This window comes from Cyprinus carpio, chromosome B15 (genome assembly GCF_018340385.1).
Source record: "Cyprinus carpio isolate SPL01 chromosome B15, ASM1834038v1, whole genome shotgun sequence".
Taxonomy (NCBI): Eukaryota; Metazoa; Chordata; class Actinopteri; order Cypriniformes; family Cyprinidae; genus Cyprinus; species Cyprinus carpio.
This window is the reverse complement of record NC_056611.1, coordinates 22240590-22259444: the sequence shown is the minus strand read 5'-3', so window position 1 is coordinate 22259444 and position 18855 is coordinate 22240590. Positions and strand designations below refer to the sequence as shown.

The window sequence follows — 18855 nt, the reverse complement described above, 5'->3', positions numbered from 1 at the left end:
ACCACAACATGAACACTACTGTAAAATGATACAAATAAAAAAATATAATATTTAATAAAACGTGATCTTGGCAGTGTGCCTAAATGCCAACAAAATCTTTTGAGAACCAAATATATATGGACACAAATTCATCGAAGAAATGTAATTTATTGATTTCCCCAAGATAACATTTAAATAAACACAATTTCAAAAAATGTTTTGATGTAAAAGTGCCATTCCAACAAAACAAGACAAGCAAAAGGGTTAAAGTGAATGAGAACCATCCAAGTTATCAGTGAGCTAAATAAACACCAAAAAGAAGAAAAATTATAATTGCATTTGACTAAAATGTGACAGAAGAAATGCTTGATGAACAATTAACAGAAATCCATTTTTATAATACAAAATTAATAACCTTCCTTCTTTTTTTCTTAATAAATATGGTATTCCTGGTGAGGTAAATTTATATTTATTTATTTAATATTATTATTTTTTAATAGTTTGGTCCTTCAATCTAAATTTCCCTTTGAACAGAAATTGTGGATTTATATATATATATATTTATATAATTTTTTTTTAAAATAAAATTGCAGTCTTAGAGGTTGGAAAAATCCAAAATATGGATTAATACAAAATTCTCATTAACTCATGAACTTCTGAAAGCTGGTATGTTGATATATGTTCACACCATACTCAAAAAAAACTAAAGAGAACCTGCTCCGCAAGCAGCTAAATAACAATAAAAATAAGCATGATATAATGGAAACTGCAGCACGCTGTTTAACATTACAAAACAAACGCACAGGGAAAAGTAAAATTGTAACGGAGTGGTCAAAGTGGTTTGAGTGTTTGCAGCTCTATGTAAAATATTCTGCCGCTGTCATCCCTTTCCCCAAAATATACTAAAGTGCTTCTGTCTATCCAAGCTTAACCTTCAGTGCTGTGCTAAAGAATTGATAATGACGGTGCAGAAAGACATCAGCGCTCTGGCTGAAACTTGCTGATCAGTCCTGACGTGCTCTCCCTACAGTACACACTTCATCTTCTGCCATGCGTAACACTCAGAACAGGTTTTTGTTTCACCACATGGGAACATGAGGGACTGTGGGTCATACAGAGGGACATCACTGTATCACACTCATGTGTCTGTGTGAAGTCGTGGTGTTTGATCCACAGTCCACATACAGGTACTTCTCCTGAGACACCTGCTCAGCGTGGCCAAAGTACATGACAGTTACAGTCGTCCTGGAGAGAAGAGAACATAGCATCATTCAAATATAATATTTTGGTTAATGATTATTTTATCTAATAAAGATCTACCATTCTTTTCAAATGAAAAACACTAAATACAATAACAAAAAATGAATACAGTAACATCAGATTTTTCAGTCTGTTCATTTACATAAACTCTTTGGAAAATGATTCTTAAAAGGAGTCAGATTTTCCATTAAAGAATACTTACTGCATCATGACAACAATGTTATGCACTTTAATTGATGGCATGGTACAGTAGTCACTGTAAAAACAGAGTCAGCCAATCATCACAATCATTCAAAAACACTATCAGTAAGGTAGTTTTTATTATAATGTAAGGCCCTACTGACAAATACTCACAATATGTAGTTCATCTCATTTGCTATGATGGTGGGAACGGTGTAATCAACCTAAAAATAAAACATTGATAACAGTTGATAACAAAGTCACGTGACCAACTCATACAGCCTTTATTTGGAGGATACATGTCACTTATTATTTCTGTTATCTTGAAATGTGGCTTTAACTGCCGTGTGATTTTCAATACAAAAATGTAAAAGTACAAAAATGTGTATTCACCATGAATATAAATTTAGGCTTGAAACAGTAAGGCATTTTGTGAAAATTATGAAAAAGCATATGTATTAGTACAGTTGTATTATAGACTTTAACTAAATATTTTTAGGTTTTTAGAGCAGCATATTTTAGCAAACATTACTTTGAATGCAAAAATTACTTTTAATGTTTTAATAATATTCAATTATTAATGATACAATTACTACAAAGTTAACATTGTGCAGATAATATATTAAAAAAAATATTTTTGGGTTTATGATGAAACATAATAGCTATAAAGGCCAAATATTACATTTAAAATATATATAAATTACTGTAAAAATTATATAAAAAAAAATAATGTATACACAGTATTGAAAATGATTTATAAATAATTATAAAATATTATTATATTTATAAATGTCAATTATTCTTTAATTATTAATTCATTTATTTGAATAAATAAACACGGACCTGACGCATATCCAGAGGGGTGATACTGGTGACATTACTGATGACAGACTTTCCAATCACAGTCTTGTAGAACTGCACCTGCGCTGTGATGTTGGCCACTCGTACTGGGTAGTAATTATTGTTGGTGATGTTCAGAGTATTCTGAGAAAGACAAAAATACTCTTATTTAATACAGTTTAATAAAAACATGGCAACAAAAATAACAAAAAATGCTGACTTTGCCAAAAGTCCCATCTGATCAAGTACACAAAGTACAGAATCACAAATCACAAGTCTGAAATACTAATTAAAAGGGTTCGCTATAGATATTACCGTGATATTTATATATATTATATGCTGGTCTCGATTGTATGTGACATAGGCTGACTTCACTCCAACGTAAGAGACGTCAATAGTCCGGGGGAACAGGAAGAACACAGCCAAACCAGAAAGTAGCAGACACAGAACGACTGATAAAGACACGTACAATGTCCTGTAATAGAGCAAGAAAACAGTCAGCCATAAAATATATAGTATCCAATGCTGATTTGAATCGGATCTTGAAATTAACTTGCGTTCGTCTTGGCTTCAGCCTCTGGTCACTGTAGGGTATCAAAGCAACTAGCTGGTTTTCTTGGTCTGTGAGAAAGTCAAAGATAGGAAGTACACATAATTAAACTTTACAAGTCAAAATAATTATTTATTCAAGCAATTTATTGCTACCACTAAGTTTAAGAATAATTTATTCCTGTTAAACATTTAGTTGCAGCTATATGTTCATATTACATTGAGTGGTATAAAGTAACGGGTGGGTAAATGGATAGATGGAGCTGTTCTCACCTCTAGGTATCCTCCCCGTCCCTTGACAAGTAGGACAGGTGATGCTGTCTCTGCCTGTGAATTCAACATAGGGAAACTGTGCCACATCATGTTTATCGTCCTCAGTGTGAGACTCTGTGTTTTCAGTCAGGTTCTCCTGGTCCTCTTTTTGCTTTGGCAAAGAAAACAGAGACTTCCCCATGGTTGGGCTTGCCTTCAGAGAAAGAAATCATGGGTGAAATTTAGTGCATTACAGTGCAAGTCATAAAAGATCATACATATGCTCTGGTGAACTTGTGCATATATCTTCCAAATGACTAAGTATGAAACTGCATGCTGTTTTATAATGTCATTCTGTCTATAAAAATATAAATTATGTTAATATCTCATTATGTAGGTCTAAACAACATATTCTAGCTTTCAATAACTAAACAATGTATTTTAAGTATCCTTCGATCATGAAACCTGCTTAATGTTTGATGGTAAACAGATACGCATGCAAATGATAACAGGTGACATGAGAACACAGTGTACGGCCGAGTTCTTGAGGCGCAATATTAATACTGTATAGCAATGCAAAATTAAAATGCACTTACTTGACTTCGTATTAACGCATTTAGATCGATGCATTTAAAAAGCATTATTAACACGCACGCAACGAACGTGGATGGTGATGTAAGAGCAACTGGGCCTAAAAACAGGTCAAGCACCATACGAAATGATTCTTAATTTAAGGTTCGCTATGAAAATACAGTGGATAGGATTGGAGTCAGTGTATTTTTACCTTGTTTTGAAGGGTCCTGCCTTCTGTTTGTATAAAATTACAGACGCTCGTTACTCTGCTCCGACACGTTTGTTCACCAACCCGAAATCTAAGAAGCCCCGCCTTCTGCATTAAGAAGTGCCATGATGGTACACGGTGTGATTGGACGATAGCTACGCGCGACACTGTTACAAGCCAATCATATTGGATAAGGCGGGATTTGCAAACTAAGCCCCGCCCTACTGTTTATAGTTGCAGATCAAGTCCGAAGGCCGTGTGTGCTGTGAAAGTACAATGTTTTGCTCTGGGTCTAATTTCCTTTATTTAGTCTAGAACGGCTGTTGTTATGCCGATGCGCTAGATATGCTCACGAATAGAACTAAAAATTAAAACATTGCAACTTAAAAGTAAAAGAACTGATATACCAAAGCAACTAAGGAGATTGCATGTGGATAGGCGTGTCTGTAAGAGAAACATAAATGTGTATCTGTTTACTTAATCTATGTACATGCATAATGATTGACAGCTTTCATCAAATATGCTAAGACAGTAAAGGAACAATTTGGTTGGACAGGCAGAAAGAAACAGCACATATATGCTTTTTCAATACAAAGAAAAAGCATATAATTATATGACTCATGAGTTGTTTGTGCAACCAAAATGAATGTTCAACCACCAAGTAGGCATGTGGTTAACACTTCTCAAATTGATTTCCTCATGTTTCATGATAGTTGTCATCAGACAAATCATTAAAAACGTGTCATAGTATACACACTGAACAGAGGAAATTTATAATTTACAAATATATTTTATATAAATGTAGGCCAAAACAATGGTTTCTTATTTGTACTTTACATTTAACATTTTTGTATTGAACATATAAAAGACAGTCCTGATACCATTCCTCTTGAACATCAGCTCATCAGCTTCACCACAGCAGCTGAGGCCTCTTCACAGCTCCACACCTCAATGGCTCCCTCCCCCTCCAGCCCCATCACAGGAACATCTCTTTCCATCCAGGAGAGAGACTTTAACAGAGTCTTCAAGCGACAGAACCCTCGGAAAGCAGCCAGACCAGACTCTGTTTCTCCATCCACCCTGAGGTACTGTGCTGACCAGCTGTCTCCAGTGTTTACAGATATCTTTAAGACCTCTTTGGAGATATGCCATGTGCCAGCCTGCTTCAAGACCTCCACCATCATCCCTGGGATCACAGGACCTGTTGCCCTGACATCTGTAGTAATGAAGTCATTCGAGCGCCTTGTGTTGTCCCACCTCAAATCCATCACAGACCCTCTCCTGGACCCCCTGCAGATTGCCTACAGAGCCAACAGGTCTGTAGATGACGCAGTTAACATGGCCCTCCACTTTATCATTCAGCACCTGGACTCCTCAGGAACCTACACCAGGATCCTGTTTGTGGACTTCAGCTCTGCGTTCAATACAATCATACCGGCTCTGCTACAGAACAAGCTCTACCAGCTGAATGTACCTGATTCCACATGTAGATGGATCATAGACTTCCTGCAGCATGTGAAAACAGGTTTCTGACCCCCAAACCATCAGTACTGGCTCCCCTCAAGGCTGTGTTATTTCTCTTCTTCTCCTCTTCTTGTTGTCCAACAGCTGCACCTCTAGTCACGAGTCTGTCAAACTACTGAAGCTTGCGGATGACACCATCCTAGCTGGGCTCATCTCCGATGGGGATGAGTTTGCCTATAGGTGGGAGATTGACCATCTGGTGACCTAGTGCAATCAGCACAACCTGGAGCAGCAGAGGATGTACTTCCTGAGGCAGCTGAAGAAGTTTAACCTGCCTGCAATGATGGTCAATTGAATCCATCACTGAGTCCATTCTCCATCCATCTTCCAGGATCGTACACTTCCAGACAAAAGGCCGACTGCAAGTCATCTGCTCGCTGATAAGGTATTTTGGCTGACCTTCCATTCTCAGGACCTGTACACTTCCAGGACTTTTTTGAAGCGGCACTCTAAGATTGTGGCTGACTCAAGACCATGGACACAAACTTTTTGAAGCGGTCTCATCAGGCAAGAGACTGTGGTCCTCAGGACTAGTCCATCAGGACCAGGACCTCACGCCACAAAAACAGTTTCTTTCCATCCGCAACTGTCCTTATCAACAATACCCATGACACATCAAGGCTTCTCACTCACACCCATGGACATTACACTTCACATTAAAAAAATGAACACCATACACACACATTTGTTGTTTCACATGTGTTACATCAACACACACAACTCCGGCTGCTATATTCTTACATCCCAGACTGTAAGCTTTTGCACTGGCTCCTCGCTGCACATTTTGCACAATGTTCAGGAAGGTACAATTTAAGATTCAACTGTGAACATTTGCACTCCCCCACTTTACATATTTTACACAAATGTAGAGTTAATGTTCATGTTTATTTTGTATTTTATATTTTTATCTTCCTGATTTTTTTCTGCTCTTATTGTATAGCTTTTACTTGTCTTATTTTAAAATCGTTTATCTCACTGTTCTATTATTTATTCTTGTTTTTCTTTTGTCTTTGTCAAGCACCAATTTACCAAGACAAATTCCTCATACATGTATACATACAGTACTCTGCAATAAACGTTATTCTGAGTTTAATTAAATAATCTTTTGTGGGTATTTTCACAGCCAAATTTAGTTTGTAATTAGATTAATTAATCACTGCACCATGTAATTAATTCGATTAAAATTTTTAATCGATTTACAGCCCTAAATAAAATGTTTACAAATAAAGCATTTAGCTTTCTTAATCTTCAAATATACTTTTTTTTTAAAAAATTACTGAACTTCTGTCTTTAAAATTAAAATAAAAAAAATACAAAAACCATAAATGTCAGTGTTCCCTTATGTAAAGGGCTATATAGGCCTAACACGAAGTGTGATCATCTTCAAACTGAAGATGATAGACACATGAGCTCTTCTGTGTTTTACTAACAAAAAATGTTAGTAGTTAACCGAGAAATGTTAAAGTAGATTTAAAAGTCTAACCAGGTTACTAGGCAAAGACATGGGAAGTATCAATGCAGTTCTAGTTAAAACCAAAACTAGTGATCTTGGCGATTATTAACCCAGCCTTCAGAGATTGGCAGTGGACTAAACCATTTTTCTCACCAAAGGTGGATTGCAGGGCGTTGTACTAATAAACGTTTTTGGTTAATCTCGTCAAACCGGATGTGCAGTCACTGAATACTGTTCCACAACACCTTATATTATTGTTCAAGAAGTAAAGGAAATGTATAAGAGTCCATATTTTTAAACACGCAAAGTATTGTTCTCTTTTGGACCCCTATGATTTTACGCGCATTTAGCTTGCGGTGGACCCGCCGATCTCACCTGAGTTTCGGGTTACACTTTCATACTTCACTGCAGAAGGAAATGGAGGACGCACCTGCCTGAGAAAATACAGCTGCTTTGTCGACACTTGCTCGGACTTTCTTTATATACCTTTGAAGAAATCAAAGTTTTTAAATCTCATATGTTTTAAAAGATTAAAAAAAATATGTCGCAGGGTATAATCTTTACCTTCCTCTTGTTCACAGGTAGGGATGTTTTTTCTTGTTATGCTAATGCAGTACCGTTTTCACTTCTTCGTCGATTATTGTATGTGTATAGAAAATATCAATCGATTATTATTATTATTATTTTATTACAGTCTATATGTAGGCCATATGGACCTATCTGTAGTAGATATAGGATTTGTCTAATAATTTACTAAAATGAGTGGTCAAAGGCTATAATAATGATTGTTTATGCATAAAATTCACAAGTTTAAATGTAACTAACGGAAACCAGAATCTATAAGATTTGAGTACAAAATAATACACATCAGTTTTGATATAATAGGCCTGCTTCAGGTGTTTAGGCATGTTGTGTAATGGTTCCACTTTGTCTTATTTGGATTCGCTTAAGCGCATTTGGTGTTTGGTGTTAGGGGAGCAACTAATGTGGATTGTGTGGGAGGTGGTCATGTCGTATTCACACGGAGTGGTTTCGGTCAGACAAACAGTTCTGTATATGAGTCACATCCTCTGATAAGCTCTTTTAAAACTAACACCAACTTACGACCTGACGTCATAATATGATGTCACCTGTGTGTAAAGTTTGTATACCATTTCTTAGTAATCCCAAACAATGCTCAAGATGGCCGGTTGGAGTGCTTGTAGAGGCCCTCTGTCTGTCATTGTATCCGTTTTCAAGGTGTTATTAAAGAGTTTTGCTTGAAAGGACAGTTTAATTGTAGCTTCTGTGAAAGACTATTGTTCTTTGGCTTGTGTGTTAGGTGTTTTACTTTTATTTCAGACCTATCGTGGTCTTTCAACAGGAATATGCATATGCATCTAGCAGTACTTCCTAATAAATAACAGCCATAACCCTCATGTATGATATGATAATATATTTTCTTCCCCAAAAGTGTTTTCACCAAGTATAAAAATAGTTCAAATGAATATACAAACATGTTCCTTCCAAAAATGATGATACTTTTCAGATTTGAGTTCAAAATATTACTCGGATTCAGTTGAAAATATTACTGAAGATGTTACTTTAAACATTGCTTTAAACATTTATTGCAATTTTTGTCTTTTAGGGCAAATAAATACAGCCTGTCTCCTGATTTTGGCAGCTAGAATGATGATTTAACCACAGCTATTATCATGACTCACTGGTGAAAAACTAGTGATTTAAGTGATTGAAAGATCTTTTTCAAGTGGACCACTTGCTTCCTGAGCATTCAGAATGCTTTCAATAGCTCTAAGCGAAAGAGAACTCAGTTTATTATTTGAGCAGACTAAAAAAATGACATCTTCACTGACACAATCAGTTTTCGTGTGGTTCACCTGCTTTATTATAATCTTTTCCCTTGTGTTTAAGAAATATTTTTTACAGGAAATCTTAAGAGCCTTTTAATGTCTTTTGACATGGTTCGAGTTATTGTTATTGCCTCAAAGGACTTTCAGTCCAGTATGAATGGTATTTGATCTCCACTGTATTCTTAAAGGATACTCCATTGCAAAATGAAAATTTTGTCATTAATCACTTACCCCCATTTCGTTCCAAACCCGTAAAAGCTTTGTTCATCTTCGGAAAACAATTTAAGATATTTTGGATGAAAACAGGGAGGCTTGAGACTGTCCCATAGACTGCCAAGTAAGTTACACTGTCAAGGTCCAGAAAAGTATGAAAAGCATCATCAGAATAGTCCAACCGTAACGTTATGAAGTGACGAGAATACTTTTTGTACACAAAGAAAACAAAAATAACAACTTTATTCAACACAGAAGAGCATAGGCCATCTGCGTACTGCTCAGAATTGCCGAAATGGTGCTAAGCTGATTTGGAGAGACACAGAGGAAAGGAATTGTTGAATAAAGTCGTTATTTTTGATTTCTTTGTGTACAAAAAGTATTGTCGTCGCTTCATTCGCTTTTCATACTTTCCTGGACCTTGACAGTGTAACTTACTTGGCAGTCTATGGGACAGTCTCAAGCCTCCCTGTTTTCATCCAAAATATCTTAAATTGTGTTCCGAAGACGAACAGAGCTTTTACGGGTTTGGAACGACATGGGGGTAAGTGATTAATGACAACATTTTCATTTTGCTGTGGAGTAACCCTTTAATTCCTGCCTAAGTTCATGGGAGTGTCTTAAATCTCCCTGTGTTCATTTATTTATGGATGCCGTTATATTCAAATGTGTTTTCTCTCTCACAGGCTGCACCACAGCAGTCAATGTGATCTGCCCTTACCCACGATACGTGGTCATATTATTCCAGCCGGTCACACTGCGCTGTGATTTCACTACAACGGCTACAAACCCACCACTGGTCACCTGGAAATACAAGTCCTTCTGCAGAGACCCGATCCAAGCTGCATTAAACCCCAGCAGTGCTGACAATGCTATCGCTCAGTCCAACCCAAACTACAACCCCAACATTGAGTGTGCAGACAGCGCCAGGACCGTTCGCATAGTGGCTTCGAAAGAAACGGCGGTCACACTTGCAGCTGAGTACCAGGGCCGTCAGATCAGCATAACAAACAGTAAGTTGACTTTACATTGTGAAAGTATTTATTTATTTATTTGTTCAATATTTATTTTTTATTAATATATATATATATGTATATATATATATTATATATATATATTATATATATATATATATATATATATATATATATTTATATATATATATATATATATATATATATATATATATAATTTATTTATTTATTTATTTGATTTTTGTTTTCATCAACACTACACCTGTAAAGGCTGTGCTAGATTTAGCCTGGCTGCATTTTATCTGCCATAAAGATTTAAAATATGTACATTTTGATATGATTTGATATGATGATCACCTCTAAAACGTCACCTATTTTATGTTTTCTAAAATATATAGAGGCAGACCTTAGCTTTGTTCAGACCGCGTGGGGTGACAGTGGCGTGTACGTCTGTAGTGTTGGCTCATCCCAGGACCTTGTAGGGAATGGCGAGTGTTTTACAGAGCTCATTGTGCTTGGTAAGTGTTTACCTTTTCATAAACAAACTCGCATTGATGGACACCCAAACATTTCAATGTGTGATTTCATCACAAACTCAATCAATCACTTTGTCATGTTTGATGGGCATATGTGAGGAATTAGGGCTGTGTTTGATGATCTCTTGGCTATTTTTGGTAATTTTTTTATTTATTTATTATTTGTTTGTGATATATTATGATTTAGTTATTTGGTAACACTTTACTTAAAGCCTTTATGTATAATGCACTATAAAAGCAGTTATAATATTAATTATGCATTGTAATGCAACTTATAATGCATTGTATAATCTCATGAATAATTGTAACCACAGTTATTACATTATAACATTAATACATTTATTGTTACACTATGCATTTTAAATTGAGTTATAATTATTTACAAGATATAATGTATTAACGCACATTATGAATAATTATAATGCATTATAGCATTTAATACCACTTTATAATGCATTATACTTAAAGGTTTTAAGTAAAGTGATACCAATTATTATTGTTTTATTATAATGTTTTTTTTTCTACCTGGAAGATCGCTGTTTGCTTGTGAAGGATTCAAAGCAAATTCTTTAATGCCATAGAAAGCAGTAATATATTGAAAATACTAGTGCTTTCAAACAATTAATTGTGATTAATCGCATCCAAAATAAAGGTTTTTGTTTACATAATATATGTGTGTATATTTATTTTATTAGGTATACATAAATGCACACACATACAGCATATATTTTAAAAATATTTGCATGTATATATTTTTATTTATATAATTTGTATCATATATACAAATATATTTAACATATTTAAACATAGCATATTTTTTTAAAATATATACATGCATGTGTCTTTTTTATTTAAATGTTCATAATAAATATACACAGTAAACACATATTATGTAAACACAAACTTTTATTTTGGATGCGATTAATTGTTTGACAGCATTAATAAATACAAATATTAATAATCATAGTAGCAGTAGAAGTAGTCTATTAACTTAAAAGCAGTTTTTACTTCTTGGGCCAATGCCGTAAGGCCTTTTTTTAGTAATTATGGCTTTGTCTTTCTTTCACAGAGAGAAAGTCAAATACTACCGACCTGCTGCCTGGCATTGATTTACTGATCATGGAAGGTAGAATAAATGCTTCTCTCTAGAGGTCTGGTTAAGTTTGGAGCTATATTTGAATCCTTCACCAGCCACAGTCAGGTCTTATTCATTACAGCCTTAGACTAGAAAAACAACAACTTTGGTCCTTGAGCGTCCAGCTGATAAAAGACAAAAAATTAGATTTTATAACGTAGTGTACTTTTGTAGCTTACAGCCTTGTTTTTATTTGTCAAATTATGTTGTGTATTAATTATTATGGGTCTTATTTGAATTCTTGATTCTTATTGGCAGCATTTTGTGGTTAAATCTTTGCATAATGCTTGAGACAACAGTTTTCATATCCAGTTTCATATCTCTGTTATCACTCCACAACCTCTTTCTTCTCACATAATAAACCAATTTCAGCTCAAAACAATATTAAAGATCCATTCATTTATTTATTTGGTAAGCAGTAAAAAAGTAGGGCAATTTACAGTTAGCCAACTGACTGTATATTATTGCCTACTTAGATTTGCATAATACTGTAATTTGGTTGAGATTTTATGGATAATCTAACTGAACAAATGATCTCAACTAGAGAAAAATTGGATTTTATTTTGAAGGTTTGTTTTCTCCATCAGATTGTGGAATAGTTTCTGAGATCTGCGTTTGCACATGAGTCATGTTGTGTCTGTGCATGTAGGATGTTGTTGTGGTGCATGCTGGAATCAAGCCCTGGCAGAGTATCATGAGGCAAAACCTGTCCGGCTGGTTTTTCTTTATGTGCGTCAAATATTTTTTTTTTTTTTTTTTTTTTTTTTACATTTTTGCTCACAGAACTGACAGACATGTGCACACATGAAGATGAATGCCCTCATCTCATGACATTTTACTAAGCATTGGGGTGGGGGGTACCAAAATAAGTGATGTGAAACAGAAATAAAATGAAATTCATGAAGCAGAACTAAAGCCAATGTCGCATTTAGACATGTTTTAATTTTTAGTCGTTTCTGTTTAATGCCCTCATTCTCCTGTTTTAGTATCTGATGCATGAGATGTGTCTCTTTTCACCAACTGTTATTTTTTACCCCCTCTCTTCTCCTTCTCCAGACTGGTTGTTAGTGGTGTTGGTGGTCCTGGGCTTCCTGCTGCTGTTGCTCCTGATTGGTATCTGCTGGTGTCAGTGTTGCCCTCATACCTGCTGCTGTTACGTCAGATGCCCCTGCTGCCCGGAGCGCTGCTGTTGTCCCCGTGCACGTGAGTCCACACCGCCTTCACTTCCAATTCTCCTTTAGCCAGAAATGTCCTGTTTGGGAGGAACTAACTAACTCAAACTGAATGAAAAAGCAGTAAAAACTGAGGAAGTTGTCAGTGTTATTTTCATATTATTTATATTCTAATATATTTTGTATTGATATTGATTTAGCAATTTTTTTATATTTAGTAATTTTGCTTGAATTTAGTATTTTTTCTTTCTTTCTTATTGTGATTACTTTTTAGATTTTACAACCCTCTACGGACACCTTGGCAATTGAATCGCCATTGGCTAGTAAATATTTTAGTTTACTCGCCAGACTTATATATATATATATTTAATATTTTAGTTTTATATATATATATATATATATATATATATATATAATATATATATATATATATATATATATATATATATATATATATATATATATATATATATACACATATAATAAAATGGCGCCGTTTTTTAAATATCTGAAAGTACACTATTAACATCAGTCAGTCAAGCTTTATAATAATCAAGTATTATTTAATAATAGAACTTTAGTAATTAGAAGTAAACTTGATAACCATGTTTGAATGCATATTAGTCATTTTAACTGGACTGGTGGTGGTGCTTTTTTTGGTCATTCAGTGTTTCTGTAAAAAAATAAAATGTTTGAATTGGTGTTAGTAATTAAACCTATCAAAAATACTGATAATTTTGTTATTTTAGTGTTTATTATAATAAGACCTATAAAACACACTAAGGATTACTAATGTTTAATGAGCTGCTGGATTCATGAATATTAATCAGGTTTTGTTCATTCACTCGAACTGATTTGCTGCAATCAAAACAGGGACGATAATAGGTGAGCGCCAGCCAATGAGATTGCCGTTTGCGCATTAACTCCACCCACTACCGGAAAACCTGGCTGTTCTTAAAAGCTGAAGACTTTCATAGAACGCCGTTATTTTGACAGGAAAATACAACAAAGAATATTGTTTAATTGTAGCGTGTCAATTCACTCTCTCTCTCTCCAAGTGTGTGAGAGACAGCGACAGTGATTTGTACGCCTTCACACTAGAGTTTATGGTACATTAAATACAGGTGCGCTCCGCATCCATTGAGATCACCTGACGGATTGTGAAACTCTGAAGCCCTCAGTCAGAGAGTGTTCGCGAGTGAAAATATATCTGTGCTAAACTTATACTTAGCCTCCAACTAACACACTGGCGAGTAAAATCTGAGAATTGATAAGCCATTGGCTAATATTAGACATAATTTAGTCGCCAGAATGAAGATTTGGTCGCATATGCGAGTGATTTACTCGCAATGTAGAGGGTTGTTTTATTTTTGTTTCAGGTTTAGTTCAGTTGTAGTTTTATTTCCAGTTAATAACATGGTAAAATGAGTTCCAGAAAAGTGTTGCAAAATTCCTCTTTGTGTGAATTGTTTTTATTAGGGCTTTCAGTTGATTAAAAATATATAATCTACAGTAATTAAATACATGATATGGTGAATTAATCAAATTAGTTGTAAAAAATGTAAATGTATAATTATTTTCAAAGAAAAGACTTTATATGTTATTGTGTTGTTTTAAATAATTATTTGTGCTAAATTAACTTCTTTGCAGTGTATGAGGCTGGAAAAATGGTAAAGTCTGGTGTCCCCAGTCAGTACGCAGCCACTCTCTACGCCTCAAGCATGTATGGCCAGCCAGCTTATGGAGTTGGCGGACCTACGCCAGGCATACCCATGCTCCCTATGCCAGGGGGTGCTGCTGGTCCTCTGTCCAATGGATACGGCAGAGACTTTGACGGAGCCAGCTCAGGTAGACTCGTCCTCTCTTTGCCTTAAGAACAGCAGTTTAACAACATTGTTTTTACATTAATAAATGTAATTGGTTGATCATTTGTTCGCCCCACTACAGTTGGTCAAGGATCTCAAGTTCCACTCCTGCAAGACCACGATGGTGGAGGAAGTAAGCAAGAGATCTTCACACCGTCACTACATTGATCCATCTATAACACATTTAAGTGATTTTATCCCTTTGAGACCACCTGTTTTACATCTAATGTTGGTATGTTTTTCAGCCCGTAGTGGATACCGTGTTCAGGCCGACCAAGAAGGGAACCCAACTCGGGTGCTTTACTACATGGAGCGAGAACTGGCCAACCTCGACCCCAGTCGGCCAATGAATGCTCCAGGCAAATACAGTCGTCGTGAGTTCTGGAGATGGGCACTATCTTTTATCACTCTGAGGGTTGGGTTATAACAAAGTGGTGTTTAACATGACATACATAGGACATGTTCCTGGATCAAGATCCTTCATGAAAACAATTTAAATCAACCAATTTTTGACAGGATAAGGGATTCACAAACATGTCCCACTTGTGTGTGTGAAAGTCCACAGGCAATCTAATTCTAAACTCTATTTAAACTTTGTTGGTGGATGATTTGTGGGTGTTTATTTTATCAAAACCTTTTTACACTTTCAGTCTTAATCTGTTTTTCCCATCTGTCCTCCAGTGGATGGTATGAGCGAGGTGAGCTCACTTCACGATGGTCCAGACTCTCGAAATCGCGGTCGGGCCAGACCACCTCAGCTTACCACAGTGTATGATGATGTGGATGAAAACATGAGCACCATCAGCAGCGTCTCTCAGCATGTCCGACGGGATGAGCCCAGGCGGGGAGCTGACTCTCGAGGACGTGCACACTCTGTGGAAAACTTGGTCGATATCGGCCGCAATTACAGAGACAGGGATGACTATCCTCCCGCACGCCGAGATGGTGGCGGTAGAGGTGGCAGAAGAGAGTGAGTGACTGAATTGAATCATGCTAAATTAATGCATTAAGTCCTTCTTAACCCATGATTTTCCCCTGTCCAGTTCGGATGACGAGTGGAGCAGCAGTGGGCGAGGATACGACCGTGCCTTCGATGACCGTCGGCGCCGTGATTACTCTCCTGACGCTCGTCCTCGGCGTGGAGACTCCTTCCGTGGGGCTGGTTTCCAGGGCCGGCGCAGCCGTAGTCGTGATGACCTGACGGATCTGGAGCGTGATCGTGGCCGTGGAGGTCGAGATGCATACGATGACAGCTTCCTCAGGGAAGCCATGGAAAAGAAGAAGCTTGGTGAGCAGCAGAGAGGCCGCAGCCGCGAGCGCCTCGATAGTGAGAGTGACAGATCTGACCGCTACAGGGGGCAACACGGCGGACCGCCACCTCTGCCGCTCGCCCCGCCTTCCGGAAACCCTAATCGCCATGGAAATAATAGCAACTTCCCACCTCCTCCCCCTGCCTACACTACGGACAGTGACAGTGTGGCATCGTCCAAGAAGAGCAACTTAAAAAAGGTAAGAATGAGCCAAATTCAAAAGTGCTTAATAAAACTTATTGGTTTGTCAAGCTGGTCTTCAGTACCAGATAAACTACCAGTTTCCTTTAGTGTTGTTAATGTTAACTAAAACTAAACTTATTTAAGATCAATTAGTGCATTTTAATAAGTAACAAGTGCATTTTAATAAGTATAAATATTAGATGGAAAAAAACTAAACTTTAAACAAAAATTTGAAAATAATGTCTTGACAACTAATTCAAGTAATTAAGCTGAAGTTTAAAAATTACTAAAACTGAAATATAGATGAATTAAGGTCAAATTGGGGAAAAAAACTAAACTTAATTAAAATGACATAACACAATTACTAAAACTTAAAATTAACTAAAAATGAAATACACTTATAATAAATATTATAATAGTATCATGCTTGTTTTAGTATTATGATACTATTATTATTATTTTTAATAGTTTTTATTAGGATTTTGAATCAGTTTATATTGTTTATATTTTACATTTTCTTTTTTTATTTGTTAGTTTTAGTAATTTTTATTTTTATTTTTTCAGTTTTAGTTAACTATAATAACCCTGAATAGTATATAAACAACACAGAAAAAAAACCCACTGTTTTATTGTTACCGGATTGAGTTGATATTAAATTATAGTGCAATTGAACCTTGTTTTTTCATGGGACAGTATGTAATGTGTTTCAGAATAGTACAAAATGTGAAGTAGCCTAATCTATATGTAAACATATGTATGTAATTATATAAATGGAGCCGAATATTAAAATATTCAAAAATCAGGGTGGAGCAGTGATACTATAAAGAAACCAGTATGCAAAATGACACAAGAGATACTCACAGCTGAAGGGCAAGAACCAACTACAAAATTTTATTTAAATAGTCAGTAACATAGCTATTTTACATTATGTGCCTAGGTACAGAGTTCAGCAGGTCAGGGGTCAAGGGCCCTGCTGGAAAAAAAAACTTGGTCATGTTAGGTTTTGGACTAGATACCATGATCAAAACAAGCTTCCATATTTAGCTGTAAAAACATTCTAAATATATTTCCATTTGAAATTCAGTGTTTTTTTTCTTTGATGGTGTCAAGTTAAGCCCAGCAGAAGAGAATGCAATGCTTTAATATTCAGTCATGTTATATTTTTATACTAATACAAAGTTCTGCTGTGTTTTCTCTGTCTAGAATGGAGCTGTGAGCAGAGAGAGTCTGGTGGTGTGATGCTCAGGTGGAAATGGTGTGTGTGTCTCTCAGTGATGCAGCTGTGTGCGTTTCCTCTGCCCTTTCATGTCACTTGTGCGCGTGTTTGTGTTTTGGCTTGAACTCTGAGAGGAATTTTTGTTTATATTCAGATGTCTTGAATTTTTATGGGATATTTTAATGGTAAAAATTGTATATCCACAAATAGTTCATATTATTTCACTGTAATGCAGGCTCATTTATAAATATAAAATGGCAGATTTGATACAACTGATGAACTTTTTATGGTTTGGTTCCTCCCATGAACATTTTTAACAGCAAGTACTCAAAAAAAATATGACTGCTGTGATGCTCAGCATCAGCAGTTGTTTTTACTGTGCAAATATGTCTATCTATCTTCTGTATCTTAATAGACTTTAATAGGTGGTTATTTGTGTCTTTGAAAAAACTATGAACAATAGATCCTTTCAAGTTTTCAAGTATTGTTTTAATAGCCTTTCAAGTTTTCAGGTATTGAGTTTTAATTATTTTAATGTAACATAAAGAAGTGATCTTTGTATGGACTGAAATACTATTATTGTTTCTATAGTCTGAGGCATCATGCAGTTTCTGCAACTGGATGATTGTTGTATTTTTGAATTTTTTTTTTCTTTCACATTTGCAAATGCAAGAAATTGTATGAAACACCCCTAAGTGTGCTAATTTTTAATGTAGTTTTTTTTTATACATACAGTAATACTCTAATCTCAGATTTGGTCATACAGTAGTTAATAATTTTGCTATTTTTGTACAGTCACATAATGTCAATTTTCAATAAAGCTTTTCTATTGTATTTAAGTTTGTTTTCTTGTTAGGGATCAATGTGACACTAACTTTTTTTTTTTTTTACATTGTTTGATTTTTTTTTTTTTATTGTGACCACTAGATGGCACTTTACTATTCATGTACAATAATGACAGAATGACATACTGAGTTCAAATGCATGTGATTTTTTTTTTTTTTTAATTCGTTATCACTGAGGTATTTTATTTGTATGTTTACAATATGAATATGCATTCAGTGTTATGACTTGTTCCTGTTTAAGTTAATGTTCCTGTTTGTAGCATCCTGTTTAGATGTCATTAGGTGTATATTGCTGTCTTTACAGACCAGAAGCCTACATTTTCTTAACACATATAAAAGAGTCTTCTTTTAGGTTTTAGCACATCTACCTTGTTATCTTGTGCTGCCTGGTGGGTTTAACAAAAAAAAGAATCTTTTCTAACCCAGATGGAGAAGGACCAACAACTGCCTTCGTCTCAGAATGAGACGTAGTTTCTGAAATCCAACGTTGGTGGCCTGCCAAGATCACAGCAGAGAGGTAGCCATCGAAGCTTTCATCCATCTGGTGTCTTAAAGCAGCCATTCCTTCAGATAGACAGGAAGTTAGGTGAGAGCTTCTTAAGAAACCGCATCAGCAAAAGGGCAGCCGAACCCCACGGTTCAGACAGCTGTTTAAAAACTGATCTCTTTGCACTTAGGTGGTCTTGTTAAAACATCTGAGTAATAAACGGTTTTCTTTAACAATTACATTGCAGGGTT

At 35.6% G+C, this 18855-nt stretch overlaps 2 protein-coding genes across 5 annotated transcripts; one reads left to right on the top strand and one right to left on the bottom strand.

The window, feature by feature from the left end:
- Positions 1 to 127: 127 nt before the first annotated feature.
- On the bottom strand, positions 128 to 3972 carry tmem106ba (transmembrane protein 106Ba). The gene is made up of 8 exons (XM_042739825.1): positions 3845 to 3972; positions 3082 to 3274; positions 2817 to 2880; positions 2575 to 2734; positions 2263 to 2403; positions 1594 to 1643; positions 1442 to 1495; positions 128 to 1224 (listed from the first exon to the last, which is right to left on the bottom strand). The coding sequence occupies exons 1-8, from the start codon at positions 3953 to 3955 to the stop codon at positions 1104 to 1106; spliced, it is 894 nt and encodes a 297-aa protein (XP_042595759.1). The 5' UTR covers positions 3956 to 3972; the 3' UTR covers positions 128 to 1103.
- Positions 3973 to 7056: 3084 nt separating this feature from the next.
- lsr (lipolysis stimulated lipoprotein receptor) lies at positions 7057 to 18106 on the top strand. Of its 4 annotated transcripts, none has more exons than XM_019081577.2 (11): positions 7057 to 7399; positions 9568 to 9894; positions 10254 to 10373; positions 11461 to 11517; positions 12583 to 12729; positions 14349 to 14546; positions 14646 to 14696; positions 14809 to 14922; positions 15245 to 15533; positions 15607 to 16072; positions 17260 to 18106. In XM_019081577.2, exons 1-11 carry the CDS (start codon positions 7360 to 7362, stop codon positions 17293 to 17295), a joined length of 1845 nt encoding a protein of 614 aa, XP_018937122.1. In that variant the 5' UTR covers positions 7057 to 7359; the 3' UTR covers positions 17296 to 18106. The 4 variants fall into 4 exon arrangements, with proteins under 4 accessions (XP_018937122.1, XP_018937121.1, XP_018937123.1 ...); XM_019081576.2 differs by having other exon boundaries at positions 7059 to 7399; positions 14809 to 14937; XM_019081578.2 differs by lacking the exon at positions 11461 to 11517 and having other exon boundaries at positions 7060 to 7399.
- Positions 18107 to 18855: the final 749 nt, after the last annotated feature.